The 25,183-nt window shown below is 48.9% G+C and overlaps 1 protein-coding gene across 1 annotated transcript in view; it reads left to right on the forward strand.

Moving 5' to 3' along the window:
- LOC132318654 (hydrocephalus-inducing protein homolog) overlaps positions 1 to 25,183 on the forward strand; it is a 147,464-nt gene that overhangs the window by 19,298 nt on the left and 102,983 nt on the right. The window contains exons 6-9 of the mRNA XM_059826627.1: positions 1,094 to 1,218; positions 13,733 to 13,934; positions 16,567 to 16,750; positions 24,838 to 24,937. Coding sequence (XP_059682610.1) covers positions 1,094 to 1,218; positions 13,733 to 13,934; positions 16,567 to 16,750; positions 24,838 to 24,937 — 611 coding nt within the window. The remainder of the gene's footprint in view (positions 1 to 1,093; positions 1,219 to 13,732; positions 13,935 to 16,566; positions 16,751 to 24,837; positions 24,938 to 25,183) is intronic.

Raw genomic sequence — 25,183 nt, forward strand, 5'->3', positions numbered from 1 at the left:
ATGTTTTTATGGTGACAAATTGACCACCAGCAAAGCACTAAAACCCAGTAACTTTTGTTTTCTAAGTGGGGCTGCACAAGAGCCATGGAGCCCAGCTGCCGTTGTGCATGTTTCATCTGACTTAGCCCTAAGCATTAAAGCACTGAGTTTTGTGTCTGTCAGCCAAGAGCTGTTTACCTGGTGACAAATCATAACTGCTCATATTAAATCCAAAGTAGGCCAACGCATTTTCATAATTATTTCCAACACATTGCACAGACTTTGTCTGGTGGGCCAGGCAAACAGTTACCGAGCTTGGATTGCAACCCAGAGTCCCAGATTGCGTTGCTTGTGAACAGAGAGAAAACCTCCCGTTAAACTCGCCTTGATATGCTCCTGTTAATGGCGCTTCATTTAGCTAGAGATTTAATTGTTCAGGCTGTAAATGGGATACTCCTTTTGTGTCTTGTTTCCATGCCATGGGATCGCTCTGATCTGCATTTGCACTCAGATTTTTCTGATGGTTCCTTTTTTTGGAGCAGCTTTCATTGAAATGCTGATAAAATGTGCCCTTTCTTAGGCTAAACCAGAATGTTTCCAAGGTAAAAAGAAAAAAATGAATTCTGCAAATTAAACCATAATTAGTCTCTGGTCTTCAAAAAAGACTTTTGTTCTCTGATTTCTAGGCTGTAATCTCATTGGAACAGGTATTGCATCTCTTGAGGTGAGGTTTCTGGGTGGCAGGAAAAGACAGATTCCTGAGGAAATCAGCATCAGGTTGTGCGTGCAAATAGCTGTTACCATTTCTGTGCTCTTCACAAGCCGTTCTCTGATGGTATTGCTAGCAGTTGGACTCCTGAGGCTGCAGAGAATCGGACGCAGAGCATGGGGGAGATGAGGTCATTTTATGCCATGGGATCTTCTGAGGGCTGGATCTCTGCAGAAGCGGGAGTCAGTCGCTCTGTTTCTGATCCTGTATGTTGTGTTTGTCTTCCGCTGGCTGTGGTTTGTTTGCTCCTTGCTTGCCCAAGTGAGCTGAAGGGAACTAGACTGCCAAAGGAACACAGTCCCCAAATCTCCCACAATAGTCCTGATAGCTCTCTTTGCCTTGCAGCCCTTTCTCTGTCGATCCCTCCGTCGGGACTCTTGGGATTGGTGACGCCATGCAAGTGACAGTGGAGTTTCACCCACTGAAGACCGGGCACCATTCCAGGTCCTTGGTAGTTCACTACGACACAGGTAAGTGCTGGGCGCTGCGTGGTGCACGCTCTCTGCGTCCTTCAAAGCAGAGCCCTTTCTAAGCAGAATAATGTCAAGTTTTCTTTGTGGGCAACTTCTAAAAGCTTTTCTTCCAAAAGCTCTGCATGTTTCAGTGCTTAGAAGTGAGCGGATAAGGGGCAGAGGCTGAGCCTGTCCTTGTTCTGTGTGTCCTGTGCGCTGGTCCCTCCCTGGGGGACCCTGGTGTCAGCATGGTATTCTGCACCCAGCACCTTCTCGTGACAGTCTTCCGCCATCATTCCCCGTTGTCCCAGCCACCTCAATTCCCTGTCCAGGTGTACCTGCCCTGCCCCAGCTTTACCTCGGATAAAAGTGAAGAATAGTTGGTGTTGAGGGGGTTGTTAAAGTAGATGCCCCTCAAATGGGAATGAGATTTTGGAATGCTGTTTTTCTGGGAGTTGCTGAGCGGAGGAAGGAGAAACCTTGACTCACCATTGCAGCCTGCATATGTATGCGTGAGGTTTTATTCCTAGACAATGCTATGTTTGAAGCGTAACACAGGGAACACACGTCTCTGTTAGAGTCTCTCCAGTGCCCGCTGTCTCTTACACACCTCTGTGCCATGTACTGCTTCTCCATCGTCTTGCCACAGATCTTTTCTTCCGTATTGCCCTCTACCCATCTACAGCCCGTGCTTCCCAACATCAGGACTAAAGTAGCCAGACTTGAGGGCTCTTGGGATTTGGCAGGAAGTGCTCACTGCCTCCCGAGATAGGTGTAAAATGTATGCTAGGGTACGAGGAGCCAAGATCAGGCCACAGAAATACCGTCAGCTTTATAAGTCGCTTTAGGAGTGAGTGGGGAAAACTCAAGAAGAAGGTGCGACATGTTAAAGTGCTTCTGTCGGCCTTGGTTCAGGAGAGGTATCTTGTGATGCTGAAGGAGACGCTTTCTCCATTGCATGAATGCATTTGGTGTGCGTTTTCTCTTGCTGGAAAGAGAGGTTTGGTTTGTCCCTATTCCTGACTGTTGGTCCTGGGAAGCATGATGTCCTCATCCAGGTGATACTGTGATGCTTTAGGCCAGCAGTGAACATCTTAGTTGTTTCGAGTTTGTAGAAGTTATAAAAAGGCTCCTTTCTCTTCCAGATGCTCTTTGTGGCTTTGAGTTATCACAGCTTTCTTCAATATTTGTCAGTTAGTGACGTTTTCCCAGAGAATGGTTTATGCTCACTCTGGGAAGCTCATGGGTTTGGGTAAGACTTTCTTGAAAGAACTACTGAAAGAAGCACAAAAAGTGCCTCATTTGCATGCATATAGAGAATTTATAGGATAAAATTCAGAGGGCTAGATCTTTCTCTGGGGTAAATCAGTAGTAACGCTAGGGGTTAGGGCTGTAGGGTTTCTACTTTGTGACTGAGAAGACTGAGTGAATAATTAGGGCCAGGATCTTCATGGCTTGCTTTGAAAACCTGAGTCTTGTTCTTACTGAAACACCTGGTTCCTTCGTGGTTAATCTTTGCCGAAGCAATTTGCATGGCTAGACCATGGAGATCAAACTATCTGCTGGCTCTGAGATGGGCGACCTCGCAGGAACACGTGCAGCTACCTGGGAGATAAACCTAGGATTTCCTTCCCGCTTGTCAGTACAACAGTGCAGTTATTTTTAAATAAACCACGGAATAAGGAGGAGAGCAAGGGAATAATGAAGGGATTATCTCTCTAGCGTTGAAGCATACAAGTAAGTAAAAGGCTGCTGTGATTAATTGCTAAAGTGAAACCCAAACATTTAATCAATCCGTCTTAAAAGCCGCTTATTGCAGGTGTAGTGCAGAGCACGAGACAATGTTACCCAACCTCGCGTGGCAAGCCCTGGCTAATTTGTCCTGCACTAAGTCAGACTCCCTGTGACTCGCATACAAAAAGCAGCTGTGTTGCTCTATCAGAGCCACCAACCGACTGTTTATTACGAAACAGAAGTGCTAAGAGCATCACAGCGGTTTAGGATGTTGGGAGGCATTTTCCTTGCTTTGCTGCGTATCGGTATTGACTTGCTCAGCTCACAAGTGGCAGTAGTTCTCAATAAATCATGCTGTTGTGAGTGTGACTTATGCAGGATCAGGTGCATGTTGCCTTGATTTAATTTTTGCTGAAGTTGGGTCAAATCTGTCGCTAGCATTGCTTAAGCAAATGTGGAGCTCTTCAATGTCAGTAAGTCACAATTTTCCCTTTGCCTATTACTTGGTTGATTTAAATTGTGCATCCTTTAGACTGCCCTGGCTAGGAATGTAGGTACTGTCCCCTCGATGGACAGTACGTATATTGATAGTCCTGTTGCTACAAGCTTTACAGATGAGTGTGAAGGAAGTGTCTTTGCTGCTAAAAGCATAATGATTTCCAATGAAAAATTGATCTTCGGTGCTTTACATGTCCAAACTCCTCTATATTGCCCCATGCACGTGTGTGTGGGTGTGAAAAATCCCTGCCCATCCTGAAATGAAGGTGACTTGGGATGTTCTGGGCTCCTCCTCATAAATCATAGAATGGTTTGGATTGGAAGGGACCTCCAAGATCATCTAGTGGTCCTCTCTATTCATCATCTTCATGATGGTATCAGAAGGGGTTTCTGAAGCCTGCATGCCAAGCAGATGTACAGGTTTGGAAAGCGTTCTGCCCTCAGGACAGCTTGAAGGTTGGTTGGTGGCTTGGCCCTTCCCAGGTGACACTTAGCCCACCCCATGTGGTTGTGGGAAAATAAGTTTATGGAGTTAAGTCTCTAGTTTCAACCAAGTCATTATTCATAAAGCTTAGGTATTCTTGTAGCTTTCAAGCAGTTCCCAAGTGAGCTACCCAAGCTGTTTGCCCTGCGTGCTCCTGTGTTTGTACATGAAACCCAGTCTGCTGCAATCAGAGCGTTCATTGCAACCTGACGGCATAGCACAAGCTTGGGGCGGGAGGGTGAGCTTTGCTCAGGGACGTGTGGTTAAGGAGATGCGTGACAGCTTCCCAGAGCTGTGCCGGAACTGCAAACAAACTCACCAGTCCCATGGCACCCAGAAACAAGAACGTCTATGGCAATCCTCCACGCAAGTAAAGGAGGCTGCCAGAGACAGGAGGTGCTGGAGAGATGGTGGGAATTGTGGAAGGAGAATCACTTCTCTGCTCAGAGCTCCCTAAATCCTGACTCACATTAGACTCCTGTCTCCAAGAAGTACCTACTCTGGTATGATGGGTGGCCTTCAAGGTGTAAGACCAGATTCTGTGCTTGTAGGTGGGTGCCTGCAGTGCCCCCGGCACCCTGTGGCAAGGTGCTACAACGTGCTTCTAGTCTAGGAGATCTGTTGTGCGGTGCTGAAAGTCCTCTGTACAGGTTTTTTTCCCCATCAGTGACTGCATCCCTTGGGATGCCTTTGTCAGCACAGGAAACATCGGTAATTAGCAAAGCCTCACTGAGCTTGTGCGTGACTGACAGACACTATATATTGAGATGCCTTTATTGCTGTCAGTAATAAGTGTAATTCTGCAGAGCATTTTCCTTCGGTGGCTCTGTGAGACTGTAACACAGAAGCAAAAGCCTGGGGGCAGGATCTCGTCCTCTTCGAGGGGGAGAGATCAGAGCCAATACTCGTATGTGAATTTTAGGAGAGATGGCACATGCGAGAAGAGCCAGCCCTCAGGCAGGAGTGTCTACTCCATTACTGTCCTGTCTGCCCTTGGTGTAGAGCCCCAGAAAGCAGCTTCCCCAGAAGAAAAGGGCACCTGTGGCTCAGGAATAGTTCTCAGTGGTTTTAGTCCTGCTGGAAGCCTCCAGCCTCGTGCTAAAAGCCTGCTGAGGAACCATCTGGGTATTTGGCAGATTAATACCCTGTTTTCCCTCCACTTCCTACAGAACTTACGGGAGGGCTTGACAGTTCCTGAGCAGGAGGTCTCCTAAAGCAAATATCAGCTTGTTTGATGTGGATGCCAGACCCAGGCTCAGAGCATCCTTTGTGGCTCTGCACACCCAGGGCAAGGAAGGGAGAGCTCAGCCTCAGCTCCTTGATTAATTACTTCAAGAGCAGGTAGAAGATGCGGGCAGCGTCTGCCTCTGGCTCCGTAGTTGTCAATCAGATGGAGTTTTCCTGCACTGGGTTAGTTACTGTCCCTGTAGGAAGCGGATGAAGCAATGCCTTCCTTCCTGAGCCGCGGGGAAGCAAAACTTGCTCTCTACCAAATTCAGGTTATTCCTGTATGGGAGAAGAGAGAGCAGCTAAATATTTGTCCAGTGCTGGACACAATGTGGAGCTGAGCTTGCCCAGCCCTGGGTCAGGGAAGGGTCTGTCTGCCTTGTTCCCCTGCTTCTGGGCTTTGCTGGCTGGCCCTGGAAGTATGGGGTCCCCAGCATCGTTTCCTCCCCATTGCTGCTCGCTTTTAGATGTAAGGCAAGACATCAGCCTTGTGTTACGTAGCACTAGGCTGCAGGGTGGAGAAGCAAGCCCTGGCCTGAGATGTCTCCTCCCTGGCAGTGCCCCTCTAGTCTCTCCTGGGGTCCTTTCCAGTCCTGAAAGCTGTCCAACAGCGAGGTGCTTAGGCTGGCTGCGCTGAGGGGAATCACTGCAGGGGATTTTTGTACTGAGCACCCGAGAGCCAAGATGATGTGCAGTTTGGGTTGGCCAGGATCTGCCTGCATGGACTGCCTCTACAGCTGCTAGCCCTACGGGTGTCTGGAGCGAGCGTGCTTAGCAGATCTGTGATCATCCCCTTCCTCTGAGCCAGCACGAATGTTCGTAGGCTAGATACGACTTCCTTGGGGCAATGTAAGAAGGAAAAAAATAGTAAAAACTTTCCTGGGTGGATCTCAATAAGCTGCCCAGGGAAGTGGTGGAGTCACCATCCCTGGAGGTGTTCAAGGAACGTGTGGATGTGGTACTGCAGGACATGGTTTAGTGGGCATGGTGGTGTTGGGTTGATGGTGGGGCTTGATGATCTTAGAGGTCTTTTCCAACCTTAGTGATTCTGTGATTCAAAGAACTGAATGGGAATGGCTGTACTGAGTGTGGCAGCAATGCTCAGGGTTCCAGGGGGCTATCAGAGATGATTCTAGGTCTTCCACTCTACGTAGGACACCCTGAGATGCCTCTGCCCTTCTTGGTCTAAGCACAGACAGCTTTTCTGTGCTGCAGCGTTCTCTGGAGCCATGAGTAAAAACTGCCAGCTTGAGAAAACACTGACATTTCATCTCAAATGGGGAAAATGAGGCATGAGATCACAGGAAAAATTAAGGCATATTAAAAACTGAGTAGGAAGAGAGCTGATGTGGAGCTCTTTAGTCACCCGTGGAATGACAGCGAGTTTGACATGATGTGTTAGAGCCATTTGGGTTTGGTGAAGATGATGGGTAACTACAGAACCGGGTGTGCTTGTCTGGCAGCGGAGGAAGGAAAGCCTGTGCGTCTTGGCCACGGTGCTAAATTGTAGTAGGGGCTACGTCGTATGGCAAATGGGCCAAGGGGAATTGTCAACCGTGTTAGTGACCGTTCAGCTCCTACGTGGATCAGCGTGGGGTTGCCAGCTGGGAATGTAAACGTGTCGGGATGCTGAATCCCTTTCTTCAGGTAAAATCGATGCTGGGTTTAGCTGAATTGGCTTACTTTGGTAAATGAGGCCACCCGTGCGAGGGCTTGGTGGTGTGTTAGTGACCACTGTGCGCATGCAGGAAACTCATTAAATCCCAGCCCTGGTTGTTTCTCGCTGTTTGAGGCTGAACAAGTGACTGTAGCACGGGTGTGCCAGCACCTCCGAACATCTCAGCTACCCACAAGGCTAAAGCATCTGAGAAAAGCACTGCCTTGCTGTGCTATTCATGTGTGTTTGTGTGTAGACTTTGGAGAACACAACCACCTTTGCATAGCTCTGTTCTCTCTCCTTTAAGAACCTCTTTTCTACCAAGGGTCTTGTCATCTGCCTTGCAAGGCCGGCATTGCAATCAGTGGCTTCCAGGAACTTGTTTGAAAATGAAATGAAAATCCTATTGATTTAGTCTCTAGATCAAGCCTTTTCCTTTCTCTTTTGTTCTTCTTTGCAAATCCGCTGATGGATGTGGGTAGGCAGCAGGGTTTCGCTGAGGTTTAGCCCTTGTCGTGTTGCATGTTCCCTTCCTGAGATCACTCAAAGAGGTTGCTGAGTGCTCTCAATTTGTACTGACCTCAGCCAGAACGGAGGAGGCTCAACGCTTGCCTGAGCAAACTTGCTACCTCTTTAGATACTTATCTGAGTCGTCCCTGTGTTGTGGAGGATACCAAGGTGGGAATACCAAAACCGTTTTCTGGCTTTAATCTTAGTCTTGTGTGAGTGTTTACGGGGGCTCGGATGTTGCTGTTAGTAGCGATAAACTACTATTGAGCTAAATTCACAGCAACAGACCCTGAGCTTCTGATTGCCGTCGCTGTGTGCTGTTGCTATTCACCTCTGTAGTTGTTCGTCTTCGTGCAATTCTCTGTTCCTTCAACACCAGACAGATTTATAGTAGCTTCTTATGAGTGCTAAGAGTTGGGGAAATCTTCTGCTTCCTAAGCAGCAGCCTCTTTTGACTCCGAAGCTTTGTTGTTGTGCACTGACACAGTTTCTTTTGCTTGTGTTTAGTGCTGGCAGATGTTTAGAAACTTATTTTATTCCGTGAGTTTATAAAGACCTTGTTTCCCACGTTATTGTAAGGTGTAAGCCAGACTGCTGCTGTAGCTGTTACAAGAGGCTTCTCTAGCTTTTTCTTGGGCCATCAGGCATTTAACAACTTTGCAAAGGGATTTTTCGTTCTGCTTGTGGCAGGTGGTGAGTGCGGGTTGGGTTTTTCTTCCTTTGCTTGTGCGAATTCCCAGCAGTACGGCTGGTTTCTGACTGACGTATGTTCTTGTACGCCTGCTTCGAAGGGAGTGGGAACTAGGTGGGTGGAGGGAGGCGCATATTGTAGGTGAAAAAAAGGTGTAAATAGGAGTTTGTGCAATTGTATGTTGACTTTGCATCTTAACAGTAGCGGCGTTGCAACAGATGGAGGATTGGTAACTAATACTTTATCCAACGGATTGGTTATAGGCTTTTATAGTCCAAATCAATTAGATTGATGGGTGAGTCTAATTGGTCTCCAAAGTGTTCGTTTATGTCAAAACAGCTAATAGGTAATAACTGTTCCCTGTCTTTGTTCCCCTTTTCTAGCGCTGCTTGCAAGAATGATTTTTTTATACTGTTTTAAGTAAGGTTGTTATGCTTCTTGCAAACAGAGTATGGCCTTTGCCCCCTCTCCAGGGCCTTGTGTTTCAAGACAGATGGTCCATCGCTTTGAGGGTAGATGAAGGGGAATCAGGTTTGTGCTTCATTTGTGCTTGAGGTTTTTTTGCACGGCTTTATAGCTCCACAACTACCTAACACCCCTCCTGACAAAAACCCTGCTAAAGCAACCCATGGAGTTGGCTGCATGAGCACAGACTGGGGGGGGGGGGGGGGTGCGTACTTGGAGGGTCGTTTGGAAGTTAAATATCTCCTTTTGGCAGTTTTTGTTCATCCCCAGATATGCACAGAAACAGACTTTTGTGTGACGCCGCAGATCTCATTCTTAGCGCATGACAAATTTCTGGAAGAAGGTGGTTTTCATCTCGTAGCAGGTCATCCTTGAGCGCAGCTTGTCTACCCTATCATCAGTGGAAATCACTAATACGTTCTTAAGTGTCATTGACTCTGGATGGGTTTCAGGGCAGAACTGACCATTCATTAACCTCCTTTCCTTGTGGATCAGTCAGTATCTGCTGAGAAGCAGAAGAGCAGCTTGACGGGTAATTGATTTATTATGTGGTATATTGGGTATGTCTCTGCCAGGCAATCAGAATGAAAGTTCCTGCACTATTTTCCCCGTGGGCCAAGAGTAATGTTTCAGCCAGTCAGGTACCCCAGCGTATCGTTACTGTAGTAGCAATGATGATTAAAAATAGCCCGCGGCAGCGCTGTCTTTCATCATCCGATAGTTTTATTGTCCTTTTCAATACATTCTGTGAGGCTCCTTCACGCAGGGCAGAACGAAGCCTCCCTGCTGGGTCCCAGATATTCCCGTGCCGGAGTATTTCATCCTATAACGAGGCAACGAGCTCTTCCTAAGCATGGGGCAGAGGAGCTAATGGGGAATACTTTGGGTGCTCCATTACAGATGGATGCACAACAAAGAGCCTGATGGACAATGAAATGACTTTTAATGTGGAAGAGAGCTGTCTGAAGAGCCTGCAGCCTGTCCCGTAGACCACTGCCGGCCTGTCGTTGCTCTCCATCTCCCTCTTCCTCCCCATCTGTTGTCTTACGGTTCCTTGCAAAGTCTTTGGGGTAGAGACCCTCTTCTGTCGATGTGCCGCATGAGCTCAGCGGGTGCTTTGCTGAGGCCTGGGCCATGCCGGGGACTTCTGGCCGTTAACAGCGATAACTGTGGCAATGGTAATGATTAGGATGCTCTGAGCTTTGTTGTAGCCTGGGAATGACTCTTCTGAAACACCCGTGTTAACAGCAGCCGTTATTTAGTGATGAGGTTTTTAAACAAGCTGCTCCTAGGGCTGGAGTAAATAACGTGATGATTTAAGAGTCTGAAGGTGGCTCATGAACGCCGCCTTGGAGAAACACTTAAAAATGACTGTCACTGCTCTGCATTTTGCTCTAGTGGTGGCAATTCAAGCGTGGGGGCTGACAGATTGCCTTCCTCAGGCCGGTGGAGACCCAGCGCACCTCACAGGTGATGCCATTAGCTTCCCGACAGCGAAAGGGCTCAGAGCAGTGCTCCTGACTCTGATCTAGCGGTAGCTCTGCGGGAGGTGCAGCAAAAAGCATCTGTTGGGGAGGGCTGGCTCCAGCTGTAGGTGACTTCTCTAGCTTCCCAGAGATGGCTTAGCCTGGTGGAGTGGTAATAGCTGTCCTTTGCATGCTGTTTGAAAAACAAGAGTGTGCCGGCAGCGGTGAGGCAGTTGGGTATGATAGTAGCGGGAGCAAAAGAATTACTTATTGCAGATCGATGTGAGGAGTGACAGGGATAAAGGAAGAATCATCTCAGTGAAGGCGAGGTGCAGCAGGGTGCTGTTTTGTTTCTATTCGGTCTAATCAATCTGGCTGCCAGCTTTCTAGTATTTAGAGTGGTGATCAATGAAGGAAAGTACTACTCTTGAATATTAGGAAAGCATTCTTCATAAATGCCAAAATGTGTTTTGAAATCTTGTTCGAGGGTTTGCTCATCCATTCATTGAGCTATACTTTCAGGCTAAACCAAATTTGTCTTTCTATTTAAGAACAATTTGTACTGCTCTGAAAACTATTTCCTCTTGCACCAGGACGATCATGTAGCATTAGAAGAATTCAGAGAGATGTTTTAGCTGTCCTGTAAATTCCCCTTTTTTAACATTTTTTCCTGCAGAATAGGCCCCAGGAAGGATGACCCAATACTAGATTTCTTGATTCAACATAGTAAAAAGTAATGATGTGCTAAGACACCTGCATCCATAGTCATGCAGATGGATGGTGGAATAAAACAGAGTGGTGTTTCTGCTGTGTCAAAGAGCATCGTCCGGGAGTGCACAACCCAAAGCGTCTGCCCTACTGCTGTGTAAAAAGTCTAGCTTTTAATTTCAAGTTTAGGCCTTGCTTTGTTTGGGTTGCAGAGTGAGCACTGTGTCCTGCCACCTGTAGGAAATGTATCAAAAGCATGTAAGGAGGAAAGAATTGACAGCCTGTAATACAATTGTGTTGTGTAAATAATGGTAGGGCAGATACATCTAGATTCGGTAAATGTGCTTTCACGGCAGCAAAGCATCCCAGACTACACACCATGGACATTACCCTGTCAAGTGCAATGCCTAGTGCTACATCACTGTTACAGTAGAGAGATTTTTTTTTTTTATAAACTTATGTATTAGACAACCGAGAGTCTTAAATGACATGTCACATCTAATTTGGCACCCCAGACATGAAGTCTGCAGCCGCCCTTGGCCAACCCTGGCAGCTCCGCTCTCTGTGTCAGTTCATCTGCCTGGCAGACAGAGCTGCGGCTTCCTCCTGACTCACCGGCATCTGTGCACGCTCTACTGTACCGAGCCATTTCTGGGTTTATATCTTCAGCACGATGTCAAATACTTCTCCTTGCGGTAGAAGGTGCTCCGGCAAGCCCTCCAGCCTTCAAAAGAGTCCTCGGTGCCTGCAGCCAGGAGTGTAAGGGTGGCTGCGTCCCCAGCTCATCTCCAGAAGAGCAGTCACGGGGGATGCTCAGCAAAGCGTGTAGAAACAGGCAGTGCATATCCTTTCTCCCCCCTGGGCTCTGGAGTTGGCAGTTCTCTGTGCTGGAGGCTTCATTCTCATCTTCATTTAAGAGCTTCTGATGGTTTTATCTCCCGAGAATTTGTCCGGTTGCTCTCTGGATTTAGAGCTGTTAGCCTCTACAGCATCCTATGGCAGTATGTTGCAAAGGAAGGAATATTCCCTGGAAAAGTACTACTACTTCTGTGTAATTTCTGACTACTAACATGATTTCAGGCCCTCAGGTTCCTGTCTTATGACAAATCCTGACAAATCTTTCCTCATTCACATTTCCCAGGCCATTCATGCTTTTACAAACCTCTCCCATCTATCTCCCATAGGATTGCTAGGTTGAGGAATCCTATTCAGTCTTCATGCAGAAGCTGCTCCATACTTTTAATTGTACTTTCTGCCCTTCTCTATTTAATTTCAAACGCTTCAACTTGTTTTTTGAGATCAGAACTATACCCAATACTTCAAGACCCACGTGGCCATGGGTTTGGACAGTGAGATGATAATTTTCATGGTGTTTATTTTGTAGTAGTTTGTCTTGATGGTTGTGGAGGATTAGCTTGTGTTTCCAGAAACCGGCGCTGTGCACGCTCGAAGCACTGTGCCTATCTCCCATTTCTTGGGTCCTGGCTCATCTGCTTGCCAATGTATGCCGAGGATTCAGCGCAGGGGAAAGGTAATGCTTATAAAGCATACCTGCCTCTAACTCCTCTGAACTTCAGTTATTTTTATATGCTGAATTGTCCCTTATGGGAGGTGGATTGTCCAGTCCTTGGAAACATTGCTGGTTTTCTCCCGACGTAACTCAGCTCTGGCCACAAATCCCTGCCACTCCAAACTCCCTTAAGAGCAAAGAAATTGAGGCTTATACAGGCATGAAGGCTGAATTCTCCATGTGTGGAGGTGAACGAATGACTGTAAAGATCTGCTATTTTAAGGGTGAGTCTTGCCTCATTCCCCACTCCCAAAGCGAATGTGATTCTGCTGTGTTGCCGGGCTTAGGATTGAAGGAGTCCATCCAGCTCTCCCCTTGTGGTGTTGCATGGCAGCCTTTTAAAGGCAGGTCCATCCACTGGCTGCCTTGCTGGAACCCCTGCAGTGAGGAGAAGGCTGTGCCTTTGCAGAGGGATGCTCTCCAGGCCATGGCCGGGTTGCTGCGCTTGTCAGTTGGGGCTGGCTCGGAGGCTTGAAGCACCACTCCCTAGAAATGCTGTTTCTGGAGAGCATGTCTGATGTTTGCTGTTTGCATCTCACCCGGGAAACACTCACCCACAACAGCAAGAGTGGGGCTTGGTAGTGAAGTTGGAGCTCAGTTGACTCCCAGGAGTTCCTTGGTTGGGAAGAATGAAGGTTTGAAGGCTCTGGGAATGAGGGAGCCTTTGGTGGGAGTCTGTTCTGGAGGGTGTGATGCTGGCAGGTACCCCAGCAAGACTCCAGTCATTAATCAGTTGATGTGCACAGGCAGGGGCTCGCTCCTCTTCAGCTTGGTCTGAGTTGGAAAGCAAAGATGTCCTCACTCTGGTTGTTGAACAGCTTGGGAATATTCAGCGTAGACTTGCGCCCTCGGGCATAGGCAACAGGATCCAGGCTGAAAAAATGGGCTTGCAGGTCTGCAAGGGGCGGGTTGGTGTGGGCTGTGCCCCACCAGTCTCGTTTTGACATATCTTCACAAACCCACAGCAGGTGAGGGCACTGCTTCTACGACACAGTGAGGTTGTCTTCTGCGTGTCATCCTGCGGTGGGCTGTCACTTGACTTGTTCCTCTGAACCTCCCTTTTCTGTCCACATGCCCCCAGGCATCTTTGCTTGTCAGTTACAAGGGGTCCTCAGGAGAGACCCACCCCTGGTGGTGTGCCTGCAGGAGACCCTGGGCAAGCTGTGACTGTGGTGGGACTCCTCAGAGTCACCTGAATGACTTTGCAGAATTCCCTGTGACCTGAGTGGGATGGCAACCCAAAGGGCACCTGGGCACATCTGAAAAACCTCACTGTAAATGCTGTCACCTTGGGGATAAACCTCTACAAACACACCCAGAAATTAAGTGCTTAAGGTGGTGTCCAGGACATCTTTGTGCTGTACACATGTATCTATCAGGATGTGATAAATGTACTGATCCATGGAACTGCTAATACAGCTAAAAGTTGTAACGCTTTCTTCTGTTACCTGTGGTTTGCTCTGTTCCTTGTACTTCTGTCGGCAAGTGAGATGAGCAAAGACTGCCTTTTGCTTTGTTGCAGGTGAAGATGTTCACACAAGCCTTTATGGAGCAGCTGGAGATGTCAACATCAGGCTAGACAGGAACTCCTTGGCAGTTGAGAAGACTTACCTCTCGCTGTCAAACCACGGATCCGTGGTCATCCACAATCAGAGTGAAATCATAGCCCACTTCCAGTGGAAGCCTTTTGCTATGCAGGAAGAGGAGGATCAGCGGAAGCTGAGGTTCGTTTGAAAGATTTGTTTCCATAACATACGCTGCCCAAGGGTAAAACTGACGTGTGGCCTCAAGGGTGTTGGTGCTTTTGAACGGTTTAGGAGAAGTAAACCATCCCCAGTGTCAGGGTATGTGTCACTGAGCTTCAGGGTACTGGAGCTCAGCACTTCCCATTCCAGTTCCACCCATACTCCAGGTGAGGATGATGTTTTAGGGAGGAAAGGTTGGTTGCAATGACTAGATAGCAAATTGGTGGTTTGTGGGAGCACAAACGACTGAGGTCCAGACATCCCTGGGCTACAGAGGGTCCATGAGGCTGCGGATAGTGTCAGCACTCGTTACCTGGGACGTAATGTAGCTGCAGATAACATAACTGTTACGATAGTCACTGCAGTTTCTTCCCCTCCAGTTTTGATAAGGTGGCAGGCTCCTTTTCCAGCGATGTGCAGGGTAGGGTGGAAGTTGAGGCCACCCTGCTGTCGGGTGTTAATTGCCTCACGCTGCCCTGGTTTCCAGCACAAGGAGGTATTTGTGCCCTTCCTTCGAGGCTGGGGAGAGTTTGGAGGTGGAGGGTTCTGCAGGGAAGGTAGGGCTGCACAGGACCTGGAAGTGCATTTGGGCTTCAGTCACCTGTGTCTTCATGGTGGTGAGAGATGGGGCAGGTTCTTGAAAGGGTGTCTGTGCTCAGGCTTTGAAATTCCCATTTCGGGCAGCACACACAGCCCGGGGCGGGGGTGTGAATTGGAAATGACACGTAAAAGCTTGGGTGATTTAGGGAATCCCTGTGTGACTTTTCAGACTTGGATGGATGTGGATATATTGGAGTTAGTCTGAACCCATAGCTGATCAGGAAACTGCCTTAAACTGGAGCGATTTTTAAGGGCCTCTGAGCAAATAAAGTTCAACATAATTAGGTCAGAAATGCCTTGAAGGGCAAAACTAGTTTTCCACTGTTTTCTCTTTTTAAAGACACAGTGTGTGACTTCTGTGCAAGCTCAGTGTGTTGAAAGAAAATCTCGTGACCTTCTCTTGGTACTTCCCTGGCCCATTCCTTTACCATCTCTCCCAGCTGCCTGTCTCAGCCTGGACCCTGAGTGATCCTCTTTCCCCTCAGAAGCATCCAGGTTTCCCCCCAGTCGACTTCAACCTGATCATTTTTATTTTTTTTTTCCAATTACATTTGATCTCTATGCCAGTTTGTGTCTTAAAGTCTGAGCAGGAGGTTTTGTTCTTCCTTACTTGGAAGTCATAGGGATGGTCATAGCTCTAAGGCCGCTGTCCTGGTGTCAGAGAAGCTTTTGAGGTCTTGGAGCAGGGAGGACTTTTTCATGGGAGAAGGCAGGACCCTGCACTGGGATGTGACCCAAAAAGACCTGGATCGTCTCCTTCCTGCAGGACTTTCTGGGATGTAACGGTGGAATTATGGTCCCTTGAGGTTGAGTTGAGGGTTGCTCATCTCAGTGGCTGGAAGCCCCCCGAATGCGCGGCATTGCAGGTCAGCCACGGAGAACCATTTCCATCGCCCTCCACAGGGAGCTAGCCAAAGCACGTATTTTTGGCTCTGGTGACGGCATTTGCCCGAGGCTCTGTCTGCGTGCAGCTAGTAACATCCATGACTGTATTTCCTTTCTAATTGTGTTTGAATTTAGCTGGGTGATGATCGCTCTCCTGTTTATACCACACTGCCTCGATTTGTTGCATAGGGAGCCTTTCGCTCATCCCGCCCTGTGATGTCATCTGGTGGTTCCTGATGGCCAGGGGACTGGAGCATGAAGCGGGGACAGGAATATGCCAGCTCGGAAGCAGCGGCTCTGTAGCAGTGCTGCCTTCTCATCTCTTGGTTGCGATCTTGAAACACTAGAATGGTTTCTGCTACAACTACCAAGTAAGGGAGAGAGTAACGGTGTCACAGCTCTGGAGAGAAGGCCAAAAAAGGGAAAAAATAAGGTGGTTCAAGGCTCGACTGAAGGGTTTGGATTCAGAGGTGCTGGTCCTGACTTCTTTACGGGGTGATGCTGGGCAAAGTCCCTTCCTTTCCTAGGGCCTCTGTTTGCATGCATATAAACCCATTAATTTCACCGAGGGGGTGTGATGCCTGAATTCATTAGTCTGCTTGTCAAGTGCTCTGGGCTCCTCTGGTGGAAGGCCGTATAGGGAACAGAGAGCAGAGATTGTTTCCTTATCGTCGCAGGTCCAAAAAGGAAGGGAAAAGAGTGATGCTACTAACCTGCAGCTGAACCCCAGGTGCTTCTCCCCTTGCCAGTGAAGCCCTGCAGTGGGTGCTCCTTGATCTTTATCTGCCTCCCCCCGAGCAGCTCTATGGTGGGAAAAGCCAGTTGAGGTTGGTGGATTCTCCATCAGTTGCGGCAGCGCCTTTGAGCCGGAAGGCTCTCTTGAGGGCTGCTAGCTTTCCAAAACCTCTTCTTAACTTGTGAGTGTGGAGTAAAACTACCTGCCGCGCCAGCGAGCAACAAGTGATCATCTGAGCCATTTGGGACCCCATGGCTCGGGGTCAGCCCCTTGCTGAGCTGCTGCTGTTCCTCCCTGAGTGCGTTGCTGCCCCTGCACTTACCCGGCAGTCTCTGCAAATATGTTGCTTATTGAATTATCTGTTTGGTTTGTCTCTCCCTGTGACCGCAGGCTGTGTCGCAGGCTGCAGAGGCAGGAAGAGGACAAGACGGATTGCATCCTCAAGGAGTGCATGGTGGACCCCGCTCTCCGAGAACGCCTTTCCCTTCTCTCCCGCACCTTCCAGAACCAGAGGGCAAAGGTGCAAGGAGACTCCATGCTTTTCTCAGATGATATCTTCACCATTGAGCCAGCGGTAAGCTGTTAGCTGAGAACCTCCCCTCCTCCTCCTCTTCCTCCTCCCTGAATGAGGTCACTTGGCAGATCCCTGCATCAGCTGCCTTGACGTGCCGAGAGAAAAGGTCAGGTTTCTAGTGAGGCTGGGAGAGCTTGTTACAAAAACCACTTCTGAACTGCGGGCTCCTGACAGGCAGCGAGAGCCTGCCTAAAGCTGAGCTACTGCAAGGGCTATAAATAAGTGCTCTTAGTGTTCAGAGGTATCGGTTATTATACGTAAGGGCACACCTTTACGCATACTGTATGGGGAGTATCAAAGGGTATTAGAGCACTGTCAGTTCACATATTGACCTGAAGAATGAAATGGTCCTCTGTGGAAAGGAGGCCAAATTCAGCCCAAGTTTAGTCATGGAAATACCAATCACTTCGTATAACCTGGACTTACACCATGTCGGAATCTCCCATCCAGGGACATCTGTGAGCCTGGACACAAGACTGGCAGGTTTAAACGGTCTTTTTGAGTTGTATTGTACATAAGTACAGAACATTCTTTGCTTTTCTGTTTCTGCAAGCAAAACCCCATGTCCTTCAATTAACCAGAGCTCTGATTATGAGTATTTGCATGGTCTGAGACAAAGAATGCTTGCTGCCTGAGCAGTGCAAAATTCGTTCTCATCGTGGAGTAAACCCTAGAATAAACCCAACCTCTTCTTTTTTTTAAAATAGGTGAAAATAATTTCTTGTTTTTTTTCAAGGAAGGGGATTGTGTTCTCTTCTTGGTTGTTCCTAGAGCCCATCTAAGGCTGAAGAGCCAGCAATGTCAGCACAGCTGCGGTTTCACACCACTGTAGCTGGCAGCAGCATGGTGTGACCAAGAGATAGAGTGAGAGCTGTAGGAGTATTGTGGAGGGTGGGAGCTGATCAGCTGAGCATGAAGGGCATCCTGCAGTGCATTAGAGCTGGTTTTGGAGCGTGTCCCAGGGCTCCTGCTTCGTTACAGTTGGCATATGTCTCCAGAACTAGCTCGACCCACCCTTGATGCATTACATATGTTAAGGTGAGGTCCCGAAGTCTGGCTGCCCACAGTACTGCGTGCTGGTACTCAACGTGGTGATGTATGGACATGAAGTGTAGCCTGGCCTCAGGTCTTGAGTGGAAACATCTCCTGAATGGCTATGGTGATGTTACACAGTTTGCTCCAGGGCTGAATATAAGTGGGCTACTACATGGGTCTCTCCCCTTCTGTCTTGGCCAGCATTATCAACCTTTTGATTTCCATTAATTCCATTATTTATGGAACAATCAGTTTCACGCTCGGAGTTTTGCTCATGTCTGTCTTCTCCCTCCCGCCTGACATTTGGGTGTCTTTATCTCAAAAGATAGCAAGTATTTTCTCCTTTTTATCAAATGTAGAATCTACAAATCCACCGCCACTGACTTCCACAACCTTCTCTCCAGTGACAGCCCTGTAACATTTAGCTTGGACAGACACCCTTCCTGCACTGCCGTGTGAACGTGCTGGAGAGCCCCCCCAAAGCTGGGACCTTGCTGCCTCACAGACCTTCTGGCCCAAAGTGGCTGCTCTCTTCTTCCCACCTATCACCTGTGATGTCTGAGAGCACCCTATAAAAATAATCAAACCTTTGTAACAAGTGACTGGAGGAAGCATTTGCTTCCAGAGGTTAGGAAGCTGATGGAGGGACAGCGGTCTGGGAAATGCTTTCTGGGCAGGGTGCCTTTGCAGGGCTTGTGCAGAAGCTTTGCTGTGTAAATGCACCATTAGCTGCTGTTTTTTCCAGGTGTTGCTATCTGTAGAAGCTGCAGCAGGTGACTTCAGTGTGTATAGGGTTAATTTGCTGGTGAAAATAATAACAAAAAAGAGGAGGCAGTGATTTTGGAATTACTACGTGGCCATGAACATTTTGAGCAGCCGTCCAAGCCTGTGGGAAACAAGCTGTTATGCAACTCTGACTTTCTGAGTGCATCTCGAATTTGGTTTAATTTATTTTTGCAAATACACATGCTATGTCAGCAGAAGCAGCTGTGATAGAAGCCCAGGTGGCTACCAAAGGAGAAGGTCCTTGCTTTTTGCTGCACCCTCCGCAGCACAGCTGAGCTGTAAGTCACATTGCAGACTCGTGGGTGCTGACTCCTTGGAAATGGAAACCAGAGGAAAGGGAGGGCAAGGATTTGTTACCATTGCGCTGACGTTGACAAGTCCTCCCTGTCCTGTGACTGCTTGGTAGTGACTCCTCAGTGCCATGTGTTAGCTCTGAGCTGAGGGAGGTGGTCTTCGAGATGTCCAGGTTATGAAGCTGCTCATGTTGTTGATCCAGAGGCTGGGCTGGGAGGTAACTGTGTTGTTTGTTCCTGCAAATCTCCACCTCAGCTGGGGAACCAAGCTGGTCCCCATCCAAATGAAAGGTTACTACAGAGCACTTCAGTTTTTGGCAGAAGAGACTATCTCCAGGGGTTCAGTTATTTATGGGAAGAGGCAGATGTTTGCTTCGGCACTGCCTTTCTCCTAAATGCCCTGAACTAGCAGGGTGCGCTTTGGGTGGCATTTTGGTACTTCTCTTGCCAGCTCTGTCTTTGGTTTTCTGTCCACTTTGAGCAGCGATTTCCATTCCGTGGCTCGCCTTCCCCCTCTGCAAAAGCAAGTAGGGGATTTGGCCAACAGTTGGTCGTCCCCAGCTGTTCAAGACAGGCTTTTTCTTATTCAGGCTGGTGGGTATCTAGCGGATTCTCATTATTTAGGGCCTGAGGGGGGGAAAATAAGATCTGCAAGTATTTACGGTTGGGCTCTTGCATAGAGATCACTTCTGGAGCTGTGAGTCATGGTATGTTATCCCCTCCCGTATGACGTTGCTTTACGCTGTAGCAAAGCCAGGGTACGACAGCTGGAGTTTTTGTGCTGTATCACCATACAGCCACTGTCTGTATTTTCTGCCACCTTCCAGTTGCAGCCTGTCTGAGACTGACATGAAGCCAGAAGCGTTGCAATATCCTGTTCCCAGCACTATTTGTTTTATTTCTGTCCTGGTTAGCATCCATGGTAGTTTTTCGTGCTCTGACTCAACTGCCATCCTATAGAGAACACGCTAGCCCAGGCAGACCGCTGGCTCCTGAGGCGTCCCGAGGCTCTTAGGCATGTAGCGGCAGCCTGCAAGGGTGGGTAATGAAGCATATCCTTTTAACCAGCAGCTCTTTTCTTCCCTGTGGGGTAGCAGGAATGTGAGGAACCTTTTCAACAGCCTATTTTAATTTCCCAGGAGAAATAACTCAGAGTATTTTTCTATTTTGATAGTCTAAGATGCAGCAGTAATGAAGGGAGAAATGACAGAAATTTCCCAGACTAGTTATGTCTTGAAAGACTTTGTTTTAGCTATGGTATAGTAGAAGAAAGTGTAACTGATTATTTCTTCTTGCTCTCCACCTTTGGAGTCAAATGATCTGGCTTATAGCTTCACTGACAGGAGAGGGAAGCTATCTGTGGACGTACTGCCAAAAGTTTCCGGCCAAATACATTGGATCCTGCCGAATGGCGATTTCATATCAGGAGCTGAAGACACTGAATCTATTAACTGCTGGTGCATGTTTGCTTGGGAGTGGGGATATGAGCAAGGCTCCAGTAATGATGCGGCATTAGGATCGTTCCAGAGAGCTGTGCTGATGCATACAGAAGGCTGGGTTTTATTGCTAGTCCGGAGGTTTGTTTCCTCCTGGTGCCTTAGAGGCGTCTCATGTGACTGTGCTTTGGGATCCAGCAGCCCCTCAGATGTATGGAGATGTGTCCCTTGTCAGGATCTTGGTGCATCACTGAATGGCTTCCTGGAGCGTGGCAAGGCATCTTCCCCGGCAAGGGGGGTTTGTCTGTTTAGGTTGTAAAAGAAGACATGACATCGGCACAAAGCTCTAGGCTCCCTCCCGCACTGGTTAATTATACAGTGTACAGAGAGATCCCGGCAGCATTGCAGCCATCACTGTGGTCTTGGCGGTATTGAGCAAATCATCCCACCAGGATCTCGGGCACTCCGAGTAACACCTGCAGGGACTCACTTCCACTCCCTCGCTGTTTGGAGATGTGCACTTGCAGTGTTCTCCCAGGTTCTTGCTGAAGCTGTGGTTTTTGGTGCAGTGGCAGTTCCCCATTTTGATGTTCACTTTGGGCTATCTTGGGCCAGCATCAAATTCCAGAGTTGGATATATGCGCTGCCAGCACTGACCCAGCTCCGGTTCCCCTTCCGACAGCAATGGTGGTGCAGGAATGGGAGGAGGCCAGGACAACTAGGGCTTTGTGTCCCGACCAGTGTCTCATATCCCACATGGAGACCAGCAGGCAGCCGGAGCAGATTGCAAAGCCCCGATATCACCCTCCTGCCTTCTGTGCCCACTTGTCCGTAAGCAGAGGGAGCCTTGGACAGCGAGTCCTGGCTGGGGTAGCCAGCTCCCTGCCAGCCTTCATCTGCGAGCTGGTTTCCAAGTACCTTCTGCAAAGATGGAGGTGGGCATGGTTTTCTCCGCAGGAGCTGATCTGAGATGCCCTGCTGGGTGCAAGGCCTGGCACGCAGCGGGAGGCAGGGTATCGCTGCTGGCTCTGCCAGCGTCCGGCTACCTGGTGCCTGTTACAGATGTGTGTGCTACGGGGGGCAGGGGGACGGGGGTTAGGTGGGGGCAAGAGTTGAATGGGGACGAGTCCTATGGTGGAGAGAGAGAGAAAGGCTATTGAAGCGGACTTAGTATTGCACAAGGCAGTTTCGTGGCAAGAGGCAGTGCCCCCTGAGAACAGGCTAAGTGTGGGCGTTGTTGTCCCAAACCAGGTTAATCCAAAGCCGCGAAGACCCGAAGGGATTCCTCTGAGGGGCAGCCCTTGGTATGGAGCTCGGTGCCTGCAGAGAGCCCAGGGCATGTGCAGAGGCTGCTCTCTGGACTATGAAATAGCGTGTAGTCGTGCACTCCTGGGGCTAGTACACCACCGGAGTGGCGTGAGGACTATCAAAGGTTTTTATGTTACTCTGGGGCGGAGGGGTTTCCCCGTTGCCTGCCCTTGACACAAACCTCAGGTGTCCCGGGGTGGTGGAGAACCTGGGCAGTTCAGCTTCTGCACTCAATGGGATGTAGGCATTGTAGCCCGAGGCTCCCTGTAGATGATCCAAGTTAGAGATAGAAAGTTTATATAGTGTGAATACTCCCACATCTCTCCTGAACACTTGAGGCATTCAGGCCTTGAGGATTCAGCCCTTATTCCTTCTGTATGTTGGAACCTCGGTGGAGCGCCTGGGGCTAACGGTGCTGCCCTGCCAGGGGAGCTCCTGGAAGGTTTTGCTGCCCTGAGAGGAGCATTGGAAGTCCTGCAGTAGCCTGGGTGGACTCTGCGGTGAGTGAAAGCCTTGCTGTGCCTCCATTTTGGTGTGCTGTAAAATGGGGTAGTGAGATTTACTGAATTTTTTTATGAAGTTCTCTTTCTATTCCCCTCTCCCTGCTGTAGTCACAATGTCTCCCTGTGCATATTCACCGCTGCAGTCAGGATTGTTGCCGTGCAAGTCACGTTAGGGGCTCAGGCATGCAGAGTATCTGTCTGTCTGACTGCCAGAGCAGAGCAAAGAGTACTTTGTCAGATCGTTGACGTGAAAGACTGATATTGCTGCGTTAGGCTCAGAGAAGTTTGTTTCCTGGCCTCGGTGGAGGGAAGGATGCTGTCTGAGTTTCCCAGGAATGATTTGGCTCTATGGAACCTGTTCGTATGAGCTCCTGCTTTAGAGCAGCCAGTATCGCACTAAATGGCGACATGGTATAAATCTCACTCTGCTTTTTCAGATAGGTCCCAAAGTCTTGAAAGCAGTAACGCCGTCCCAGCAAATGGGATGCTCGGTTTACGGTAGGCATCGTCCGTCTGACAGCCAGCACAAACTCTAAGCTGCGTGCCCCTGGTAGTCTGGCTGTGCACAGCCCTCGTAAGCCTGCTTGCAGACCTCCAGTCAAATCCTGGCATGAGTTTTCACCCTCAGCCTCTCTGGTTCTGTCCTGTCTCATTCAAATACCTTCTCCCGGCTTTGCTGTCTGGCCCGTGGGGCTCTGTGGAGCAAATGGAGACTTCCCCTTGGTGTGATGTGGGTGGTTGTTCTGAAATTGGGCTCTCTTCACTCCCACTCCTTGCTGAAGTCCTCTTTTAGTGCATGCCTGTGTTTTGGTTTTAAGGCTCAGGATGTGCTATCCTCCCCTGCTTTCTGCCCCTCTCTAAGATGAAGACGTCAAAGATCACCACCGCTTCAGCATAGCAGCAGCAAGTGTTTGCATAGCTGATGGTGCTGGCAAGGCACTGTTTGCTGTGCAGGAATGAGGGCTCTCTGCAGCTCTCTGGGCAGAGGATCACAGCAGCTGGAGGATCAGACGGTGCCGCTGGGCAGCTCAGCCCATGCAGCACCCTTTAAGGAGAAGCGTAGAACGCCGGTGAGCTGAGATCTGTGTTCAGCTACAGGCGTTGGGCTTGAAGCAAATGCCAGCAGCTGCCTAGTGCATGCCCCCTCCCCAGGGATGCTCTGCCCAGGGTGAGACCACTGAATTCAGTCTGTTGAACACACAGGGAGCTGCTGGGTGATGCGCACTGCCGAGTTACTCAATTCTAATTAGCCAAGCCAGGGAAATCTATCATCCGAGCGGTTTTTCTCAGTGCCTCAGCTTAGGCAAGCTCCAGGCGTAGCAGAGCTTCTGTTGTTTGGAGCACCCGGAATGCTTTTATTCCTGCAAATCTGAGATAATTCTGTGGGTGCTCAGTCCATGTGGCATCCCTGTGGGACCCAAAGGCTCTGACACCTGGCACGCTGACTGTGGGTTGCAGGCTGATGTCCCCATCTTGCTTCCTCAAGCAAGCGTGTCGTCATAGAAGGCGGCTTCATCTTCATCCAGTCGCTTGCTGGGGGGAAACACGAAGTACATTTGGTCTGGCAAATGTGTTTGCTCTAGGTTTTGAGAGGAATCCAAGTGACTTTATGCTTTCAGACTTCCCTTTTCTTATTATTGTGGTGGTGATGGGTGGTTGGTGTTCGCAACTGTTCTCTCTGCCTGTTCTTCCGTCTGTTCTGTTGACTCCGAGCAGGCTGTGCATTAGGGAATTATTTGCAGCTGCAGCCCAATAACTCACCATGTCACAGCCCTTTAATTTTTGTGGGGACTGTCCTTTGAGCTATAAGTGCTAAGTCGATGGGAAGTATTATAGTTATTGAATATTTATGCTCCCTGGGACTGGGCACCAGTGCCAGGACTCTTTGGGGGTGAAGTAGAGCGAGAAGACCCCAAGGAAGCGGCAGACCCTTGCAGAAGCACTGGTGGCATGGCCCAGACTTCAATCTCTGAGCATGACAGGGGAAAGAACTGTTTGATTTTTGGTTGAAAGAGGTGTGGAGCTATAAGCAAATCCCATCTCTTATTGTTGGAGCCTGTGTTCAGGGAACCAGGAGCACATGCACCTTGCAGAGGTAATCAGGTCACATCCAACTCTCAATTTCATTCTCAGATCTTTTGTAACCTATGTGCTGGCTGACTGTTCACGGCACGGGGCAGAAGCAGCCATCGACAAGGACTCTGTTCTTCATTGATCCCCAGGTGGGAGGGCTTGTTCTGCTGAGCGCCCCAACTCACCGGAGTACGTTATATATTTAAATACATGTACGGGTGAAGGGGAGAAGAGGCAAAACTTTCATAACTAAGAATGGAAAAATCCATTTGATTTGCTAAATCTCTTCTGATCTCAGCAGAAGTGTTCACGTAGCCATAGTGATACAGGGATATACGGGAAGGTCTGCAGGAGAGAGGTCCTGTTTCCGTAGACTGGCTAGCACCTTTGAAGAAATCCTGCTTGATTCGCTGGAGTTTGATTGCCAGTTTGGTTGCTTTGTTATAGCCCTAATTTAACAAAATGCTTCTACCAGGTGCCAGTAAAGGTAAGGGGCTTAGTTTTTGCAGCTGCTTCCAAACTCTCTTAAAAATTTTGTTGACAAGTGTTGCTTGCTCCTTGCTCCTCACTGATGCTCTAAATATAGGCTACAGGGCTGGGCTTGAAAACAAGACATGTAACGTTGGAAGATAAATGGTCTGCTTCTGTTTTAGGAGGGAGATGTCTGGCCAAATTCTTCGGCTGAAATCAAGGTGGTCTTTAAACCCCGAGAAGCCAGAGTGTATCAACAAGCAGTCTACTGTGACATCTCAGGTACAGCTCCTTTCTCCTGCTTCTGTTACCTATGGTCAAGGCGAGGCACAACTAGTCTTCCAGCCCCCTCAGTTCTCGTGTAGTTGCTGGGAAGGGTGGGTGGTCTGCAGGGCGGTGCTGGCACATGCCCGCTGTCCCTGCAGTTTCCAGGTGGTCTCCTATCTGCGGCCAGCCCTCGGGATGTCTGGCTATGAGCTTGGATCATTGATCCCAGACAACCAAAGCAGTGAAGGGATAAGCTTTCAT

This window comes from Gavia stellata, chromosome 18 (assembly GCF_030936135.1).
Source record: "Gavia stellata isolate bGavSte3 chromosome 18, bGavSte3.hap2, whole genome shotgun sequence".
Classification (NCBI taxonomy): Eukaryota; Metazoa; Chordata; class Aves; order Gaviiformes; family Gaviidae; genus Gavia; species Gavia stellata.